Source organism: Dendrobium catenatum, unplaced genomic scaffold (assembly GCF_001605985.2).
Source record: "Dendrobium catenatum unplaced genomic scaffold, ASM160598v2 fragScaff_scaffold_1056, whole genome shotgun sequence".
Lineage (NCBI taxonomy): Eukaryota > Viridiplantae > Streptophyta > Magnoliopsida > Asparagales > Orchidaceae > Dendrobium > Dendrobium catenatum.
The window spans coordinates 7363762-7384825 of NW_021319518.1; the positions used below are offsets into that span (position 1 = coordinate 7363762).

Genomic DNA, 21064 nt, shown 5'->3' on the forward strand with positions numbered 1-21064 from the left:
CTATTGGTTGATCTAGCGAGTTGATATGATGGACTGCGATATCATGTGACATGATATGATCACTTATGAAGTGATAGTAAATTTCAATATGTTTGGTCCTGACATGAGAAGTCATATTCTTTGCTAGTGTCATGGCGGAGGTGTTGTCACAAAAGAGGTTTGTTGGGTTAGGTTGGGGTGCTTGAAACTTTACCAGCAATCTTCTAATCCAAATGATATCGGAGGTGGTTGATGCAAGAGCGCGGTATTATGCCTCAGTTGAAGATTTCGTGACGGTGACTTACTTTTTCACGCTCCATGAGATGAGATTAGTTCAAAGGAAGGTGCAGAAACTTGTAATGAATTTATGATCGGAGGGATCTGCAACCATGCAACTCAGTATCCACATAGGTTTGAAGATTAAGATCGTTGTTCACGATTGGGAGACTATTGTGAATTGTTCCTCGAATGTAACAGAGTAGCCTCTTGAGAGTTTGGTAGTTACTGTTTGTTGGGGTGTGCATGTGTTGAAATTTTTATTTTTTTGCGAATGAAATAACCGGTCAAGTGGTAGTAAGATATTGTAATGAGCCTGGGAGTTTGCAATACATGGTGACATCGCTGAATGGTTGATTTTCCATGGGACATTTAGACGGTCTGAGGGGAAATTGAGTGAGGGCAGGTTTGCAATTGGAGAAGTCACAAGCTGTATGAATGTCACGCTCATAATGGGATTGATTTAGGAAATAATCTTGCTCTATGCACATGATCCGGATCCCAAGAAATAGAGAGACCGGTCCGAGCTCTTTAATAGAGAAGGTTGTGTGCAGTTTTGACTGGAGCTGCTGAATTGACATGGTGTTATTGCTAGTAATGAGCATGTCGTTGACGTAAATGAGTAGGTACATTTGGATAGGTACATTTGGACGTAAATGAGTAGGTACATTTGGACATAATATTAGTATAACTAGATGACTTGCAAACACAAATTTATTGTCTTAAAATCATTGCATTTAATGCTTATAATCATCAAATTATCAGTATACTTGATACGTCACCAAGAATCGCCTTGATCGAGCACAAATCTAGAGGCATATTCAAATTGGAAAGTATCAGAATACGGTTGCATGTGGACTACGGTCCATCCAACCACCATCTCCTGTCGACTATGATCCCTTCGATCACCATCGCTCGTTGATCGATGACTACGGTCTACGGTCCTTCGGAGTACCCTCACCCACCGACTATTGTTCCTCTGACATCTATCCCATACTAACTACAGTTCCTTCAACCTCTATGATCAGCCACAAGCTACAATCCCTTTGACCTCTTTCTCTTGCAGATTATGATCCCTCCAACTTCCATTGCCAACCTACTACTCCCTATGCAACAATTGTCGCTCGCTGACTACGATCCCTCCAATCATCTTCACCCATCGAATATTTTCCTTCTGACCATCATCTCCCATCGTCTATGGTCACTTAGAACACCGTCGCCGGTCAACTACGGTCCCACCAACCTCCATCGCTCGCCAACTACAGTTCCTCCGACCATTGTCGCCCACCGATAAGAGTCCCTCCGACCTGCATTTCCATTCGACTACAATCCCTCTTACCATCGTTGCTCGTCAACTACTATCCCTTTGACCCTTGTAGTTGGTGGGCGACGGTGGTCCCTTTGAACACCATCTCCTGTCGACTACGTTCCCTCAAACCATAGTCTCTTGATAACTATAGTCCCCTGACCATCATTATCTGCCGCCTACAATTCCTTTGACTACAGTCGCCTACCGACTCCTTAGACCAGCGTCGCATGACTACGGTCCTTCAAACCTCAGCCACCAAATTAACTACGTTCCCTCCGACCTTCGTACATTTCAACCCTCATTTTGCTCTCTATCAGAAAAATATTATAGTTGATCAAACATATACTTGATCTTATTTTTCCATGAATTTATTCAACTTGCGTTTTTATAGATTAAAATTTCTCAATAGACAATGTAATTTTATACGATAAAATTAAATCTTATGAGTAACTATATAAATAAAAGAAACAAATAAAGTAAATTTTTATCAGTCATTTTAGATCGGATAAAATCTTAATTATATGCCCAACCTTCAATAAATGAATATTATGTTCACTAAACATCTCAACTTTTTTTTTCAATGATAATTAATCACACCAATATTTGTTTAGCTTTTTATATACTTTATTTATATTTAATTGGCAGGGAATAAATTAATAATACTTTAATGTTTAAAATGAAAGAATATATTTTACTTTTCTAAGCATCATTTAATTTCAATAACTTAAACTTTTGTCATTTTCAATTATAATTTTTATAATTAATACTTTAAATTCACTATTATTTAAATATAAATTTAGATTACAAATATTGTGAGTAATTACAATTTAGTTTTAGTTTAAATAAAATTACGAGACAAAATAGACTAAATTACGTTTTAAATTTTCTCTAATATGAAATATCACAAAAACATATTCTTCAAGATAGGTATACTATATTAAACAAATAAACAATAAAATCAATATTTTAATGTTTTTAAATTTTCAATATTTGAAAAATAAATTTACATTATGAATATAATAAAACTTTAACTAAAGTTTAGAAAAATGCAATTTTAAGTTAGAGTTAGATTTTAAAATTTTTAATTGCAAAAAAACAACTGGAACAAATTCTTTCAAATAATCATATATATTATATCCAAACTAAAAGGTCTATACTTTATATTTTAATGTATATTTTAAATTTTGTATTATTTGAAAATTATTTACATTACATACTTTATAACTACTACAACAACAACATCAAGTTTTTATCCCACGACGTGAGGTCGGCTACATGAATCCTTTTTCTCCATTAATGTGTCCTATTAAAGGTCAAATTCTTGTTTAAATCTAATAAATAAATGTCATTCCTAATATTTTCTAACAAAGTCTTTTTAGGTCTGCCTCTACTTTTCTTAACATAAGTCAAATCTAATACATCTATTCTCCTAACCGGGTCATTGGAAGTCCGCCATTTTATGGGACCAAACAATTTAAGACGACTCTCTAGCTAGTTCTAATCTTATCTTCTACTGGAGCTACTCCAACATTTTCACGTATATATGCTCATTTCGTATCCTATCTCTAAGGGTCATCACATAATTTATGACTATTTAAATTTTATTTTTATTTCATGATAAAATTACATTGTACGTAAGAATTACAGTTTAATTATTTTCCAAGTCAATTTTCTCTAAATAAACATATAATATTCAAATTAGCAAATATAACTTTTTACGTCTATTCATCTGCTCGGTACGTACGTTACTACGTAGATGGAGGATCGTGAGGAGTTATTTCTTGATGATATATACCCACTCCATTCTAGCTTTTAATCTGTAACATCTTCTATTTAATCATGACAGCTAGTACTGTAAATCATTCGCAATCAACATTCTACCTGTTAATCGCCGCCTCGACCCCTTCTCTTCTAACGTTTCATGAAAGAATGATTAGCTAACGTGGAAGTTATTAGCTCTTCATCTTCTCTCCCTATATATACTCTGTAAACAGCCAGCTCAACATATCTCCCACCAATATCGCCATAACCATCAGCTTTTTACTGAAGACCATAGAAAGAATCGATGGCTTTCCTCCCCATGATAGTTCTGTTTCTCCTAGCCGCTAGCTGCGCGAACGCCGGCAGAGTTGGGCCAGTTCCTCCGGGCCTAATGGCCCGTCTACAGGCAGACGAGGCAGGGCAATGCTGGGATGCACTGATGGAGCTACGGTCGTGCACCGGAGAAGTCATACTCTTCTTTCTAAACGGAGAGACGTATTTGGGCCCAAGTTGCTGCAGGGCTATTCTTGTCATAGAGAAGCGATGCTGGGCCGCCGACGCTTTGCTCACCGCATTGGGTTTCACCGCGCAGGAGGGAGATGTCCTTCGCGGATACTGTGACGCCGCCGAAGAAGCACCTCCGGCAGCATCGCCGCCACCGCCTGCTGCTTCTAGCCCCAGTATTATTAATTAGGTCAAGCAAGTCGTTTGTCAGTCTGTACGTGGAGAATATGCTAGTAAAATAAAGGGAGCTTGTGCGCGTATAATATTTTATATATTATATATTAAGTCATTTTGCTTGATAAATTTCTCTTTTATGATTTTCGAAAAAAAATTATGACGGGATTAAACTTTACTACAGCACTAATCCGGCTACACACCCCTCAAGACCTTAAAGCAGCAAGAAATCAGTCCCACGATGAACCCTAAATTATTTTTTCATTATCAAAGGAAAATATTTATGACTTCTATGGTTTATATTAATTACAGCTTCGTCGAGCTTTTTATTTCTTCTCATTTCAAATAACAATCAGTTCAGTATTTTTATATTTTATATATAGATATAAATAAAGAAGTATCAAAGGTAAAAAATCCAAGAGTTACTAATTTAAAATTTTGTATGCTAGAAGACTACTTCAGAAAGTAGCAAGAAATTTGTCCCAAATGAAATCTTAGAACTCAATAAAAAAGCTGTTTCAAATATGCTTTAATTCAAATGCTTAGTTAGATCTTTGGTTCAGTATGGAAATTAAAGATAAATCATTTAAGTAGCTTATACAAATAAGTTTGATTATTCAGAAAAAGCTTAGATTAATTATTTTACCTTAATTTTCAGGAAAAAATAATTATTTTTAAATGGATAGTGTGAAATAAATTATGTAAGACTACCAAAAAATAGGCTCTATCGCATCATTTTTTTGCAGCGGTTTCAAAACCGCTGCCAAAACCCTCATTTGCATCAGATTTTGTATACAACAGCACCGGTTAAAACCGAGGGCAAAGCCCTCCCGTGACTTTAAGATAGTCGAATCCCTAATTCCCCTCTTCGCTCTGTGCTCGTGCGATCTGGAGCGAATCCAAGCGGCTGCGACCAAAATCTGTATCAATACCATCACCAAATGAAGCCTAAGTTTCATCCTTTATAAAAGTAAATAAATTCGTTAGAGAATAAGTAGTGGATTTCAAATCTACCCCTTAATACTATCCATCTGTTATATGTACATCTATTTGCCACATATACAGACGGATGGGGTGAAATAAAATTATTCAAAAAAATCTTGGCAGCACGTGCCTGACGAATCAGTTGCACGTAAAAGAAATTGAAAGTCTTCTAGCTATAACCTTTTCAAGCCATGAAAAATTGAAGGCCAAACTGATGAAAATATTGAAGATGGGAATAATAGTAGTATGCCTCTCATGAAAGAGAAATTATTCTATGCGACTAGAAAAAAAAAGTCAAAATTCCAACGTATTTATTGAATATTTGTTGATTATTAAATAAGTACTTAGTAAATATGTAATAAATCAGCAAATACTCATAAAATACTCAGCAAATACTCATAAAATAATCAATAATACTCACAACTGAATATTTGTTGAGTATTTATAAATATGCAACAAATACTTATTAAGTACGCAACAAATCCAGATGATTCTCGTCATACGGACTCCGCACGTAATAATTCTCCCTCATGAGACACTATTTACGATCTACAAGCAGGAAAATTTGCATTGTAAATTCAACAAATGATTCAAATTAATAGCTTCGACCCCAATAAGTCCACTTCTTGGCTGGCTTCCCTGATGCAAAGCAGAGAGTCCCTACAACATAAACATTTTATGTGATAAGAGAAACAATGCATAACCAAGAATTAATGAGCCCAAACAAGCAAAAGGCAATGTAGGTTCATTTAACATACACGTTATGCTCTCCTTTACATATAAGCACTCACTGCTCCAAAATTAAATTTGTGCTTAATAATATAAATTAAAAAGAAATTGTGGTGGAATGCCAGGAGCTTGGCGTCCACAAAGTTAAGACAAGAATTGCAAGCAACTTTTCAAAGTAGAATAAGACTTTATTTGGGACGGCTTTCTTCCTGCTTCTTAAAACAACTTTTAAATACAAAAATTAATTTTTTTTACTAAAAAGCTGTTTTCAAAAACAGCAAAAAAGCCGTCCCAAAGCCTAAGGCTTGGTTTAAGACAGTTTTCTTACTACTTCTTAAAGAAACTTTTTTGTACAAAAAAATTGTTTTAAGAAGCAATAAAAGAGCTGTCCCAAACGAAGCTTAACGGCTTTCATACTACTTGTTAAATCAACTTTCTAATATAAAAATTTTTAATTCAAGAATTTTTGTACTAAAAAATTATTTTAGAAAATAATAAGAAAGTTGTCCCAAACGAAACCTAAGCCTACCCTAAACCTCCTAGAAACACGAACGATAATTGCTTGATCTGGTATTTCAGTGAAGTAGTAAGTTTCTACCAAGCGATTTAGAGGAAAAAAAAACTAGTCTATCTATTGTCGATATAGGACTTCTATGGCCTAATAACCAACGCATAAATTCGGTAGTAGTCATATTGTATTGTTATCGCTAATTACATGGGCTGAACTTTTGTATTTGCATTCATCAAAAAAACCATTACAACCAAGTAAAGTAAAGAAAGGGCCAACATGCCCTAAGCAAACATGGGGTTCGTTCTATAAATCACTGTACATCAACCAATCTAGTTATAATCCATCAAGCTTAAAAGATGTATGGCTAGCTTAATCTCGTACATTTCATATAACCATCTAAGGCAACACCAGCATTTCTTTATTTGTCGAAAGCATGTGGATAAGGGAGTAAATAATGCACTTACTGCGATCATGGACTAAAAAACAACTATTCATGATTAAAAAAACCTGATAGAAATTTTTAGATCTATTCTATTCCATTTCACAAGCTCCACTTTAAGAACATGTCCAGTTGGCCCAAAGTCGAAGTGGCTCGATTTTACAGTGAAAGATGGGAAAATCAATTCTAAGAAAGTTGCTTGATTGCCCATTCAAGTGATAGCTTCTATTTTTTCTACATTGTTAAGGAAATGTCTAATAACACTAATAAACTTAGTCATCCGGGGGGATATGCAATGCAAGGGCATGCTTATGCACGCATAAACGCATATATTTTAGGGGAAGCATTAATATTGTTCCTCTTGAATTTCAATCCTTAGGAAATATCATGATCATGCAACAAGGGTTTTTATTTCTTCAAATAAAGGATTTGAGCACCTATAGATTTTAATTTTCAAATAAAAATTTGTGAGAGATCAAACAAACAACAGTGAGGTTCAAATTCAACATTACTAACTAATCTTTAATTTAGTTTGAGTTCAATGGTACCAAAGCTTAAAACTAAAAGGATTGGATCACATACATAGCACTTAAACTATTACATTTATAAATTTAAGACCTAAACTTCACTAATAATGTGTATCTCTCAAAATTATAAATACCATAAAAAATAACATATCTCGTAACCACACCGCCGGTCCCATCGCCCTTCGCCAGTGAGATACCATGGCATTTCATCGCCCTTCGCCAGTGAGATACCATGGCTTTTCACACATAGTCCATCTCACTACAATTCGGAACAAGCTTCTCCACGTTAATCAAATAGAAGAGATTTTCAAGCCTCTACAATACAAACATCAGATTGAGAAATCAAATCAACCCCTTTCTCGACCTTCACTTGTCACCAATCCCATTGATGTTGTTCACAACAAGATTATGTCATAACTTTCTCGTCGTTCAACCAGATCCATGTTGTGACTTCATCGAGGGTTCTCCGTTAATAGTGTTACATGATATAAATAGAGAAGTTTATGTGTTAAATATTTAAAAGTAATAGTTTTAAGTGCTACGTGGAAATACCCCAGCCCCCTCCCAAAATAAAAGAAAAAGCATGCTATTCCACAAGACAGTCAAAGAAAGATGCATTGGTCACAGGTGTAAATATGATATCATGTATTATATTTAATACTGATTATTATAATTATTATTATTATTATTATTATTATATACATTATTTAAAATATAATTGAAGAATAAGAAATTCATTCTAGGATTTTAACTACTTTAGAACAAATTTCATTTTACAATGAAGATGCAAACTATATAATATTTTATACAATATATCATAATCTCTCTAACAACTATATAATATTTTATACAATATATCATAATCTCTCTAACAATTATATGTAGAATTTCTAGTATATTTAACCAGTGTACTTGGTTACTCTTTGCATGTATGTAAGAACATATCTTCCCGGGGGCGTGAACTAGTATAATTGCACAAAGAGGTGAATCACATTTAACCACTTGTAAGCGTATTCAAATATATATGATTTTGAAATCAAATGGCTTGGAATCGTTACAGGTTAACACCATTTTACTCGGAACCCAATAACCAAAGTCATCCATCCACTCACTTCTCTTCTACTAATGAAAAGTAAGTTCAATTGCACTATATCAAAACAAAATGTTGCATATTACTTCGGAGAATTCTTTTTTTAAGTAGATTAACGAATGGACATATTGATTTACCTTCAGGAAGATTTGGTTGATCAAAAGGAGTACATAATGTCTTAGCAGCACCAAGTTCACCTTTTGTGCGTGTTTTTACATCTTTCTCAACTTCCTACAAGAAAAACATGTACAAAACAAGCAAATAAGTAAACAGCAATGAGCCTGTTTGGCTTCATGGAAAAAGCACATGCACAATACTGGAATAAAGATAACTACAAACAAATAGTATAATGAAGACTAAAGTGTAAATCAAGCAATCCAAAGAGACAAGCTGGCGCATTCCAATATACAAAACATATCAAAATTGAATCACTTGCCTTTTTAATTATAAACAAAATAAACATTACTATGTTTCCAGCACAGGTAGCTTGTAAAACTTGATTCCAAAGTTGAAGTTTAAAGTAGCTCCCTTGAAACCTGATTCTAGTAAATTGTTATTTTAAAAATACAAATGCATTGTAACTTTTTTATTTTTAAACAGGATTAGCCTAGCAGTTACAGTATAAATTACATCAAGACCAGTAACTGACATCTTGTTCAAATCCACAAAGCTCAATGTCATTCTACATATTATTAAAGCTGCCTTTGTGTGAAGTAGAAAAAGGGGGTCAATCTTTAACAATTCCAATGTCAATATGAAATATTATGAAAATAAAAATGACTCGTCCAACCCTTGACCCATCAAAATGATAGGAACAATTCCAAACTGAAATAAGCAAAAAAAAAGTAAATAAGGCAAAATAGAAAATACTAAAAGTAAAAAAGACTACAGGTGCACGCAACTTCTATACATGTGGGATAAAGTTTGGCAGGACGATTCTTTAGGTCAAAATGAATGACGAGATATAAGTTGGCAGCAATTTGCAACAAGTAACTAATCCCAAAATAAAATTAAATTAAATTTTAAAAAAAGTAACTAATCCCAAAATCATGCAAACGTACACAGAACTATGCAAATCACATGCACCTAATTTAGGTAAAATTTTTGTTTCGTTGGATGATAAAAACTGAAAATTATGAAAAACAAAATCATGAAGAGGATAATTTAGAAGCCTTCTAATAGAGAAATAATGTGTAGAAATTTGAAACAATGAAAAATCATAAAAATTAATTGAAATTCATGACTTCGCAATAATATCAATAGATGCTTCATCGCATGTTAAACTATTAGATTATTCAATTGATTTATTAGCTAGATTAAATTCAAAATAGTCCCTCGAGTATTCGTATGTGGCCAATGTAGTTCAAAAGTATCACATTTCTCAAATTTAGTCCCTTGATTAAGCAAAATTGATCCAAAAGGGTTCCTAAGAGCTAAATTGGGATAAATTTGTAAAGTTAATGAACTATATTTGAATAAATTTGTATCACAATTTCTTAATAAGGGATGATTCTAAATCAAATTTATATAGTCAAGGGGTTAAAATGAAACCAATGTGATAATTTAGGGCGAAATAAGCCACACAAATAATCGGGAGACTATTTTAGGATTTAATATTTTTTTTAACTTCAACAAAAATGATTTGCTCACTTTCATGATTAAGAATAAGTTCAAATTCTAATTGAAGTTCAATTTTAAATTCTATTTGAGGTTTATGTTCAAGTTTGTTATAGATCCTTATTTAGATTCTTAATTTTACATTCAAGTTTTAACTCTTGCTAAATTTTAGATTCAACTTTTAAAGCTTGCTTAATTGTAGACTTAGGTTCATGAAAAGATTTTAGTATAAACTCTTATGCAAATTTAGACTAAAAACATAAGATGTAGAATCATGTTGAAATCATATATTCTTTTCTGCATCCAATACATCTTTTAAACAAATATTCATAAACTACAGTCTACAATAGGATTAAATTTGGTCATAGGTGATTTGTGTTGTTGTGGATTTGACACACTAGGAAGAGACTATGATTTTTCTTTAAAATATTAATCATAGATACAATAGTCTTAACACGAACATAATTATAATACTTAATCTTTAAAGTTGCGTAAAGCCTCATATTTCTAAAGAATTTTAACATAATTCAAGTTTAACTTCTTGCCTATGACCTTCAATGAACTAGGTAATGATAGCAAAACAATGTATATGCAAATAATATCTTGCAATGAGATATTTAAAACTAACAATATATGCGCGCAGACACACTACTCATCATCTAAAGTTCATAAATTGATTGCATAGTTGATTCCTATAAACACTAATTGTCTAATTGGAAAATATTATTATTTAAATTAATGTTCAATATCAACATAAGTAGGTTATTTTTTTTTTATTTACCGTTACTTGGTCAAAAAATGCTGAGTATGTCCTATTTTAGTAAATTCAACTATTTGGAAATATCAAGTCATCAATCCAAATTGAAATTCCCTAAGAATATAACTACCATCAAATAGAAGAATATAATCATTAAACTCATAATTGTCATGTTGAAATTGTTTATAATCATAATTAAATTGATTTTATCTAAATTACATCATTTTATTATTTTATTAATTGACTTAATTACTATGTCCAACTTTTAACTAACATTACAACACAACCTTAAATATTGATACCAAATCAGACGTAGGATGCCTTAAGGTCTAAGATTTTCAAATGCAAATCAAGAATCAGATGCATAAAAATAGAAAAACACATACAAAGGACATAAACTCTTAATTTTAAATTTTTAACAAATATTAGATACTTTAGAAGGGAAAAAAAAAAGATGAAATCCACATAAATGATAATCAAATAGATGTGTAGAAATACAAAACAAGAAACCACAATCAATTAGAAATCAAGCAATACGGTTTGCATACAATTTTTAAAACAAAATTGATCATGCAGACAAACAAATTATCAAAATTAAGAACAATATTGTAAAAAAGAAAAAGTCACAAAATCAAGCCTCCTGCTTGAACAAGGAGATAATCCCCAAAAATCTTTAGTCTCTCAATAGATATCAAAGAAGACTACAAAGAACTGCACATCCAAAAAAAAATTTATTAAGAAACAAACACTTCCCTGAGTTCTAATTATTTACTTCGTAAGCAGGCTAGTTGCTTTTATGGTTTACTTGGTGTATTGCGTTAGATATTACACTACATGTTGTGTCTTGTCTCTATAACATTCAGCTAAGCTTGTTTGGCAACCCAACCACAAATCAAGCTCACAGGCATGCAGATCAAACTTGCACAACGAATTTGGGTGACATGGATGTAAGGGGAAGAATGCCAAAAAGTTACACGGAAAAATGCTGTACCACATGATACATTTCGTGTGAGTGGGTTAGGTACAACTAAAAAACAATTTACTACAGCTTTGTTGAACTAGGCATCGTGAAAAAAAAAAGATTAGCCATGAACAGTGTCTACCACAAATAATATGCAATTAAGGTCTGGTTCTGAAAGCAAGTCAACACACATGGTCACATCATCAGAATCTGTCAACACACATGATATTTAAGCAAGTAAAAAAAATGTCCAAATCAGATAAGCTAGTAGAGGTTGAAGTCACAAAGCGTATCAAGAAACCTTGCAAATAAGAAATGGGTGGATACCTCTTCATCACACCAGGGAGTCAAGATCAACTTTTTGTCATTGAGTGCTGCCATAAATTCCTCCCATGTATGGGCAACCTCTATACATGCATCTCTTTTTGCTTTTGCTATATTGAATAAGTTATCTTGGATACTGGATAACATATCTTGGACATGTTCAACCAAGCTGGCTATGGGTATATCTGTTTTAGCTCCAGTATCACGCCGTACAATACGTACCTTCAGAGATCACCTTCATTCATTATATACAAATACAAAATAGCACCATAATACATAAAAAATGAGAGATGAATACGCATGTTATATGGATTTATAAGATCTAACTTAAGTGAGATTACATGGTAATTGATGCCCTGCATTGAATGAGAATAACAAAGGGAATGACAAGGTTTGAAGTAGGTTAGAGTAGGCTTTCTTGGGACCAATCAAAAGAAGAAATCTACACGGAATGGTTCCAAAGAGGGAAAAATAAAACCTCCAACTTTATCATACTTATCAAATGACAGATGCATCATAGAAGAATCTAGAACGTTCCTATCTATTAATCAGAAAAGAAATTGGCACAGGATTGCAAAAAGCTAAATTTCAAATCCAATAAGTCTACACCTTCATATCAGTGAACATATCATAAAATAAATGGTAAATGCTAGATATTGAATAGAACAAAGGGATTTTTAACAAGCATGCCACTCAGTACTATAGTTACATCATCTCATTCTAACTTCTAATTAACTCTTGTACAACCCAAATCTCCTAAATAACAGCAAAACGCTATAGTTGGTTGATGTCGCTAGATTATTGGAATACCTTTTTTTTATCAAGATTCCAAATTTATTTTGCTTCGAGTGCATCCCTCTCCCATTGATGGGAGATCTTCCATGTTCTCATGAAAATGACATCGAAGTTTTGAATATATATATATATATATATTGATCATTGTCGGTCAACCAACACCATATATGCTTAGAAAAGATTAGGATTGCAAATGAACTGAACTTAACCGACCAAGAAGGAGCTTGCTTGAGATTGAATTTTTCTTCACATTCTGTTCAAGCTTACACTCGATTCAAGTATTTGTAGTAGTATTTAAGCTTGATTTATTTAAAATAATAGCTATTTGAATTTGGTTTTAGCTCGGCTCGTTAGCTAACCAAATGAGCCTCATTGAGCGCATTAACAATCAAAACTATAGCACAGATTGATAGTTACTGGAACAAATCCTATCAAGCCTATTAATAACCAACTTGTTGAGCTTAAAAATGAGACTTCAAATGAATAAACAAACAACTAATTTAACAAGCATAAATAAGTAACTTATCTTCATAAATAAAAGCAATCTAATATATAAAATAACAAGACTCTCATATAATCACGGAATAAATGACTTTGTGATGGAAGTGACTTTCTTGGTAACCTCTAATTTATCAAAAACAATTCATTTTAACAGATTCCCACAATAAACCAGCATGGAAGCTATTTATTCTTCCGTCCCCCACCACCCACACCCCACACCCCCTAAGAGGCTTGAAGTGCAAATTTTCATAGCTCACATATGCACCAATCATCTTAAGTATAATATGAATTAAAACCATCTAAAACTTTATTCAAAATTTTTAAGTAATAAAAGGAAACATTTTGTAACTTAAAACAAAAAAATGAACTGGAAATCAGCCTAATCCCCCAATCTGGGATCTAATCTAAACCCATTTGCTTCATTTATCACTCTCCTCGGTAGCCACCAATAATGGTCTGCTTCAACCACCCCTAATTTATCAAAAACATTTCACTTCAACATATTACCTCAAAAAAACAACATGGAAGGCTATTTGATGGGGACATCAGAGCATGGATCAAATATCAGAGGCGTGGCAAACGATCTACAGCCACGATCGCGTCGATGTATTTTGAGATTAGTTCATGTATTTGTTTTATTATGTTATTTGTCTTTTATTATTAGTTATGTTGTAATTGTTTTCTGTTTTTACCCTTTACTTAAAGGGAGGTCGTATGTAAGCCTTGAGGGCATTGTTATCTTTTTTATTTTGAGTCTTATGTACGAGGCTATTTATAGCCCCTGTGTTCTCTTTGAAAATGAATGAATGATTATTATGAGAAATTTCTTGCACTTGTGTGTTTTGAGAGCGTTTGAGAGTTCTTAGAGAGAACTTTGGAGAAATTCCTAGGAGAGGGAAAATCGGATCACCCACCAACCTTGGAGACGGCCGGGTTCGTGGTTCTACCTTCTCTATCTTCTTCTCCCCTCTTTCCTCCCTCAACTAGCCACCGTCCTAGAGCTCCTCCCCATTGGCTTAAGTCGCCGGCCACCACACAACTCCCCCTCACCATTGGTTAGACCTAACTCCCCTTCCACCTTCACCCGACCTTTTTTCCCCTCACCCCACCCATGGCTCACCCACCATAGCCGCCGGCCTCAACTTCTGTTCCCTCCCTCCAAAATTCAAATCTTTGTTTGAATACTTTCCATAAATAAATGCTCTTGATTTGGGAAGATCCAATTTCAAAATTCAAATAATTTAAGTTTGAGATTTTCTTTCCTTATTTAAGGGAACTATTTTAGGAAAGTTTCTAAATATAGACCCCTTTGAATTTCAAATTCATGAGGAATTAATTGAAACCTTTCCTAATTCTTAAAACCTTAATTAAGCAACCCAAATCCCCTCCCCAATATCCTCCTTGGTCATTAAGCCGCCGGCCCCAATATCCTCCTTGGTCATTAAGCCGCCGAATATTGGTTAAAAAGGTTCAAATAAGCAGATACAACAGAAAGCAATCCACCACCCCACCTGGCCGAAACTCCCCCTCATGCATCCACTTCTTTAAATCTTTCTAAAACGTCCTATTTTAATTAGGAATTGAGCCCATCTCCGTATTTCTCTGCTGGCTGAAACTTCCCAAAGCTGATATAGTAATTTCCTTCTACAATTCTCTACCAAAATGCTGCCCGACGTTGGGTCTTCTTCCCTCTAAAGCTGCAGCCAGAAATTTCCAGCAATTCTCCCAATACTGCTGTTTTAAGAGGACCAACCTGCTGCCCACCAACTTCCACTAGTCTGAATCATCATACCACCGTAGGAGGATACTTCCCTTACTGATTAACAACTCGCCAATCCAAAAACAGCAAAGTACTACATGGATGGCCGACCACGACACTGATAACGGGATTGTGTCTACGACGAACACGGATTCGTGCATATTCTCCATTCAACCTTCTTCGACGCTTGGAAGAGATCTCTTCTCCTCCAATTGAACCTCCACGAGAAACTACGTCAGACTTCGTCAACACATCGCCTACTTGTCTCCGGATTTTGATAAGGGTGAACTTCTTCCCCTTTTTATTTACTTTTCTAATCCCCCTAATCTTGTAGGTGATGGAGATTCACAAGGAACCGAGCTTCACCTTTACCTAAGCTTAGTAAACATAGGGTTTTATCTTGTCATTGCCAAAGCTTAGTAAACGTAGGATTGAGTGCACTTTTATTTGCTTCTAATCTTATTGTTAGATTAGGGATTTCAATTGAAGGCTATTCTATTTGCATGACTTGATTTTCTATGTTGTTTTGATAATCCAAGTGCTTATTGTGCAACTTAACCTAAACGGAAGTGACCACTCTTATGTTTATTTGATCGTTTGGATTTGCTAGTAGTTCTAATCTTAATTGCTCTTATCAAGAAATCGTGCAAATTCTTATTTCATTCATTTAAAGCATTTAGTTCTACATCACTATTTATTCTTCCAACTCCCTCACTAGTCCATCGCTCCCCCTCTCTTCTCTTTTTAAACCACCCCCCCCCCCAAAAAAAAAAAAAAACCAAACAAAAACTATTTCCATTAATATTGTGTTGGCCCTACTCCGTCGATCTCATTTTCCAATTGCACTGGAAAAACATGGTTGTACAAAGATGGAATGGAGAATGGAAAGTGACGGTGGAACACAATAATAGTTGTCCATTGACAGTGACTGTGATAATGGCAATATCCACAATGGTATTCCATGTCTGCGCGAACTATAACTGCACTGGTAATGGTGGAAAACATCAATGATGGATGGGAAAGCGATGGTAACTTCAAATGGAAAACCCACACTAATTATCCTCTCCACCTGGATTTCAATCCCTCTACTTTTACACCTGGTCTTTAAAATAGAAATGCTCAAAGCTTCATCTCTTCCTCAGCTCGATAATGGAAAAATCATCAGTTTGGACAAAAATTTACCTCAGCTCAAAAGTTATGACCAAAATTAATGAAACTGACGACTGCCTAGAAAATAAGACGATTAGAATTAGGTCAGCATAGGCTGATCTAATGGCACCTCAGTGGTTACATTTCATTTGAATTTTATAACCTCGATTTTATACTTTCCATGTGAATTGGTATTTCTTGCATGTTGACACAGTCAACTTAATTTTAGTTATGACAAAGATGAGCTTAGAGCTTCTAATACCAATAGGGCAAGAAAATAAAAGTAAAAATAGCAAGTTTTAGTAAATCATCTAAGGTGTCGGATATATTGGTCATCTGCATCTTAGCCAACATGATCTTAGTAAGTTACCTGCTTATTTGCAATATCCTTGGGCCCAATTTCAATTCTCAGGGGAACACCTTTCATCTCCCAGTTAGAATACTTCCAACCAGGTGAATAATTTTCCCTCAAATCATGTTCAGCGCTGAACCCTGCAACTCGCAATATTTGAACTGTTGATGAGCAGGCTGCAAAGATAGCTTGCATGTCTGCATCTTTGTAAGGTACAGGAATGACAATGACTTGGACAGCGGCAACTTTGGGCGGTAGCACCAGACCCTTGTCATCTCCATGAACCATCACCATAACTCCAATCTGCAAAACAAAAACAAAATAAAAAAAAAGCAAATGATAAAAGGGCTGCCACTTAACAAATGAAAGAAAATAGAACAAACTTGCAAGAAGACCAATTGAAGCTGATAGGTAGAATTATAACTGATTTTTCCCATTGAAAGAAAAAGCATGCTTCATTCAATGAAATTAAAGAAATTAGTCAGACTAAAAGAATGTATATCCCTTAGCAAAACAATTTATTAAAAAGGAATTTTATCATTTCATATTGATTCTAACTTCAAATTTTAGTAAATTGATTTAGTCTATGTCTGGAGAATCATTATTGATGCCAAAATAAATTGTGATTGTCATGGATAAATGAATCCTGAATTTTTTATCATATGTTTTCTCGATTGGTGATTATGGAATTAGTAAAAATCCTGTGAAAGGTGTAAAGCTGAACATATCAAAGCTCACTGAATCTGTCAAAAAGATGATCATTCATCATAAAGGCACAACCATTCTTCATATGCATTCCATGTTGAAAAGAAGCATATCGATATTGGTTGACCTATGCTTGTGCGGCACAAAACAACAAGAATTTAATCCGATCAAAATCAACATTCATAACAACCGTCAGACATAATATTGAAAGAAATAAATTAAACTCTTTAATCATAACCGACATTGCTAAACAGACTGCTGCTTCATGAAATAAACTTTGCCAACACATTTGGAGCACTGAAAATGATTAGAAAAGAATTGTCACATCACCAAATAATTGTCTAATGAAAACAATAGAAAATAGATACGATGTCACATAAAATCACTCAATCATTGGACCACCCCAACACGTCCAAAACATCAAATTTATCAGGAAATAACTTTGTATGTTGAATTCGATCGAATACAACGAAAATGATAGAATAAGATCACAACATCATGCAAAACAAGTTTGAAATGCATCAATCACAATCAAATTCGACCAACAGTCACCCATCCGCAAAACAGACTACAACAATACATTTGAAATGTAGAAATTGCGCCCGCGCATATATATATATATATATATATATATATATATCTTCATGCTATAGATAATTAATTCAGCCAGTGATGAAGCTCCTCATATTTGCAACATATGGATTGTTAATGATGGTACCCTCTTAATTATGCAGCCATATGATCGAGAATATGTTGGCATATTATATCTTTTTGGTGATTCTGAGGCATGCCCATATTCTATTCACAATTTAATTAAAGCAGGAATGGGCTATGGTCTATCTGCTGGATCATGGGTGGGTCCATATGCCATGTGCCGCACGTGGGAAACTCTTGTTCGTGCTAACAGAGACAATGGTGATCACAGTCAAGGAAGAACAACTTTGCCTATGGTTTTGTACATTGTTTCCGGTGATGAAGATGGGGAACGAGGAGGTGCTCCAGTTGTTTGCCTGGATGTTGCATCTAGGCTTTCTTCTGAATGTATTATTGGTCACTCCAATGGGGCACCACTTCTATTGTTAGTTCCTCTGGTCTTGGGATTAGAAAAGATAAACCCCAGGTAAGTTTTGGTACCTGCTATTTCTGGTCAAAATTTTGCGTTATATGGTATATATGCATTTCCCTCTTATTACTTGGTTGACATATTTAGTTCAACTTTATTGCCTGGAGAAATTAGTGCAATCTTGAGTTTCATATCAACTTTTTTAGATATTCACTTCAGCTTTATCGCTTGGAGAAATTAGCACAAATGCACTTCTTCGTTGCATATCTTGAGTTTCACATTAACTTGTTGATGAAGTTTTTTTTTTTGTTCAATAAATGCTTATCATTTAGTAAGGGTAGCAATGATAAAAAGGGAATTTATCTAAATATTATAGCTTCCTTCTACCTTGAAGCATGCTGAAGGTTTACCTTTTATAATATAAATGTTTCTCAGCTATCAGTTCTAAGTGCATTAAACGGTTATTACAACTATTGGAATTTGCACAACTATGAAGTAAACTTTAGGAGATTGTCAGAGAATGCCATTTGCGCCTTCTGGGTTTGTTAAATGATCATCAAATAACCAAAAATCCAAAAATAGTTGCAATATGCATGTATATATATATATATATATATATATATATATATTCTAATTCATCAAAAACCCTCAAACAGCCCTCTTCTTTCCCCATTTCATCTTTGGTCGGGTGAGAAGAGAGAGAATGTCACTTTCAAGCTGGCATTTTCCATCACTCCAGTTGGTAGGTAACCCTACTCCTACCATTGTTTAAAGTGATTTTATGTTTTGCCTACTTTTTTTCCCCCTACAATTGATTAAAATGCAACATATCTTGTTTTAGTGATTCTCCACCGTATAACTTTTAATATGTGGTAGATAAAGTTAACTTGAACATTTTGGCTGGTAAATAATAAATTTTCATTTGGTGATTTTGCTTACATGTCATTTTAATTAAAATAAGTAGAGGAAATATTGAGTATAAAATGATCAGGAGTCCATATATTACTTTTGAATATGAAATACATGATATGCATTCATTTACTGTTCATTTAGTTAAACATGCATTTTTGGCATACTATAGGCAAAATAATGAGCATAACAACAGTTCCATTAAGTGTATATGATGTTTGATATTTATATGTCGTATATAATATGAAATGTGTGTAAAAGGAAGAAAGCTTGGCTGAACATGACTAATTGATTCGGGTTAGCTGGAGACATGTTACACTATACAAAAGGGTGGGCCGACAGACTTTCCTTTAAATAAGATTTGTGGTATAATCCTCAATGCCAACAAAATTGATATGATTGAGACTAATTCCTCTAGGGTTAGCCTTCGGGACTGGATACAGGAAAAACACTACAGGCAGTCAGATCTATCTTGCTTGCATATGCAAATGACATGATAAATTGCATAGTTGACATTATATAATATGATATACAAATAATACAGAACATGACTGATACAAATATATGATAAGACTGACAAGATTGATATGAATGCATACGATATATATGAATTATATGATATGTTGGAGAATTTTTGTATCTTCAAACGGATTGCATATTTTATAATCGAGTGCAGCATAAGAACATGACATATTACCCCGAAGGGTAAAAATATCATTTCCTTATGGACTCAATCATAAAATTTACAATTATTAACAGAGATTCCCCCACTCGATGTTTGGTCGAATGGGTTTTATTTATTTGTGGGGTATAGACATCTCATAGGGGCAAGCCCCTATGGTTAATTACATCCCAAGCTTTGGCTTGGGAAAACTCTTGATTAAACTAGTGGTTTTTTTGTTTGGAAGTCATTTTAGACATTGATTAAAGTTTGATCTTTATTTTAAAATCCATGAAAGTCTTAATTAAAGGGTTTTCGGCCTTTAGGAATTTCAAGGAGGAATTGATCAACTTAGAATCAGATTTTTGGAGTGAAGTCCAAGGAAAGGTGAAGTAGGAGCACTTGATTCTGAGGGACACTCAGAGGTGCTCAAACTATTCTATGTTGGGCTTTACATTTTAGCAATCTAATTTTGGTTTAAGTTGATATTTTGATTAGAAAGTTGGGGCTTACATCCCAACAACGCTTGTTGGAGAAATTGCCCAAAGGATGAGGGCTTATAGGGTGATTTGGAATCAACCCATGCCTCGAACCCTAAGACTAAGGTGAGGACTACTGACAGGTAGTACCTCGAACCTAGATCTAACGAGTGCAAAGAGGGACTTACAGGCTACACCTTACAAGAGGCATAACCCGCCCGACCTCTGGATTTATTATCCCGCCTGGAAGGGACTACCAGCTAAACTCCCCCTAATCGCTTTTAAAACCATGTTATTCGGTCTCAATGCAAATGTAGAGTGGCAGGGTTATTTTTATTTAGAAGGTAGGGCTTATAGCTTGGCTTTGAGACCAAGATGCCTATTTATGTAGGTATGCATATGCTGACTCATAAAGAAATGGACTTTTGTTATCTAATCCTTAAGTGAGGGCATTCTACATGTGACATACTTTTGGCCATGCATGATTCTTTTGAGTTTTTTGGAAAACTTGACTCTTTAAAAGAAAGCCATGCAAATTTCTTTTGTTAGAAAATCATGGAGCCTAATTTTATTTTAGGTTGCTTACATTTTAAGGGGTAGAAAACTTAGTTTATCTTAAGAGCCTAACGTAGTAAAGTCCAGGCCACACCCACAGAAACAAAAGAAGAAACCTAGGAAAGACATGTTGTTCTATTACACACCCAGTAAACAACGCATGCTTTTGTATATAAATAAAGACAGAAATGTAA

The 21064-nt window shown here is 34.2% G+C and overlaps 2 protein-coding genes across 2 annotated transcripts in view; one reads left to right on the forward strand and one right to left on the reverse strand.

The window, feature by feature from the left end:
* The first annotated feature begins 212 nt into the window (after window positions 1-212).
* Window positions 213-4019, forward strand: LOC110104640 (egg cell-secreted protein 1.4-like). The gene is given in 3 exon segments (XM_020833830.1): window positions 213-335; window positions 3559-3625; window positions 3628-4019. Coding segments are annotated over 3 exon segments (582 nt in total).
* Window positions 4020-5380: 1361 nt separating this feature from the next.
* LOC110104647 (proline--tRNA ligase, cytoplasmic-like) overlaps window positions 5381-21064 on the reverse strand; it is a 37298-nt gene continuing 21614 nt past the window's right edge. The window contains exons 6-9 of the mRNA XM_020833840.2: window positions 16517-16801; window positions 11946-12164; window positions 8421-8514; window positions 5381-5647 (exon numbers count right to left, since the gene is read on the reverse strand). Coding sequence (XP_020689499.2) covers window positions 5583-5647; window positions 8421-8514; window positions 11946-12164; window positions 16517-16801 — 663 coding nt within the window. The 3' untranslated portion in view covers window positions 5381-5582. The remainder of the gene's footprint in view (window positions 5648-8420; window positions 8515-11945; window positions 12165-16516; window positions 16802-21064) is intronic.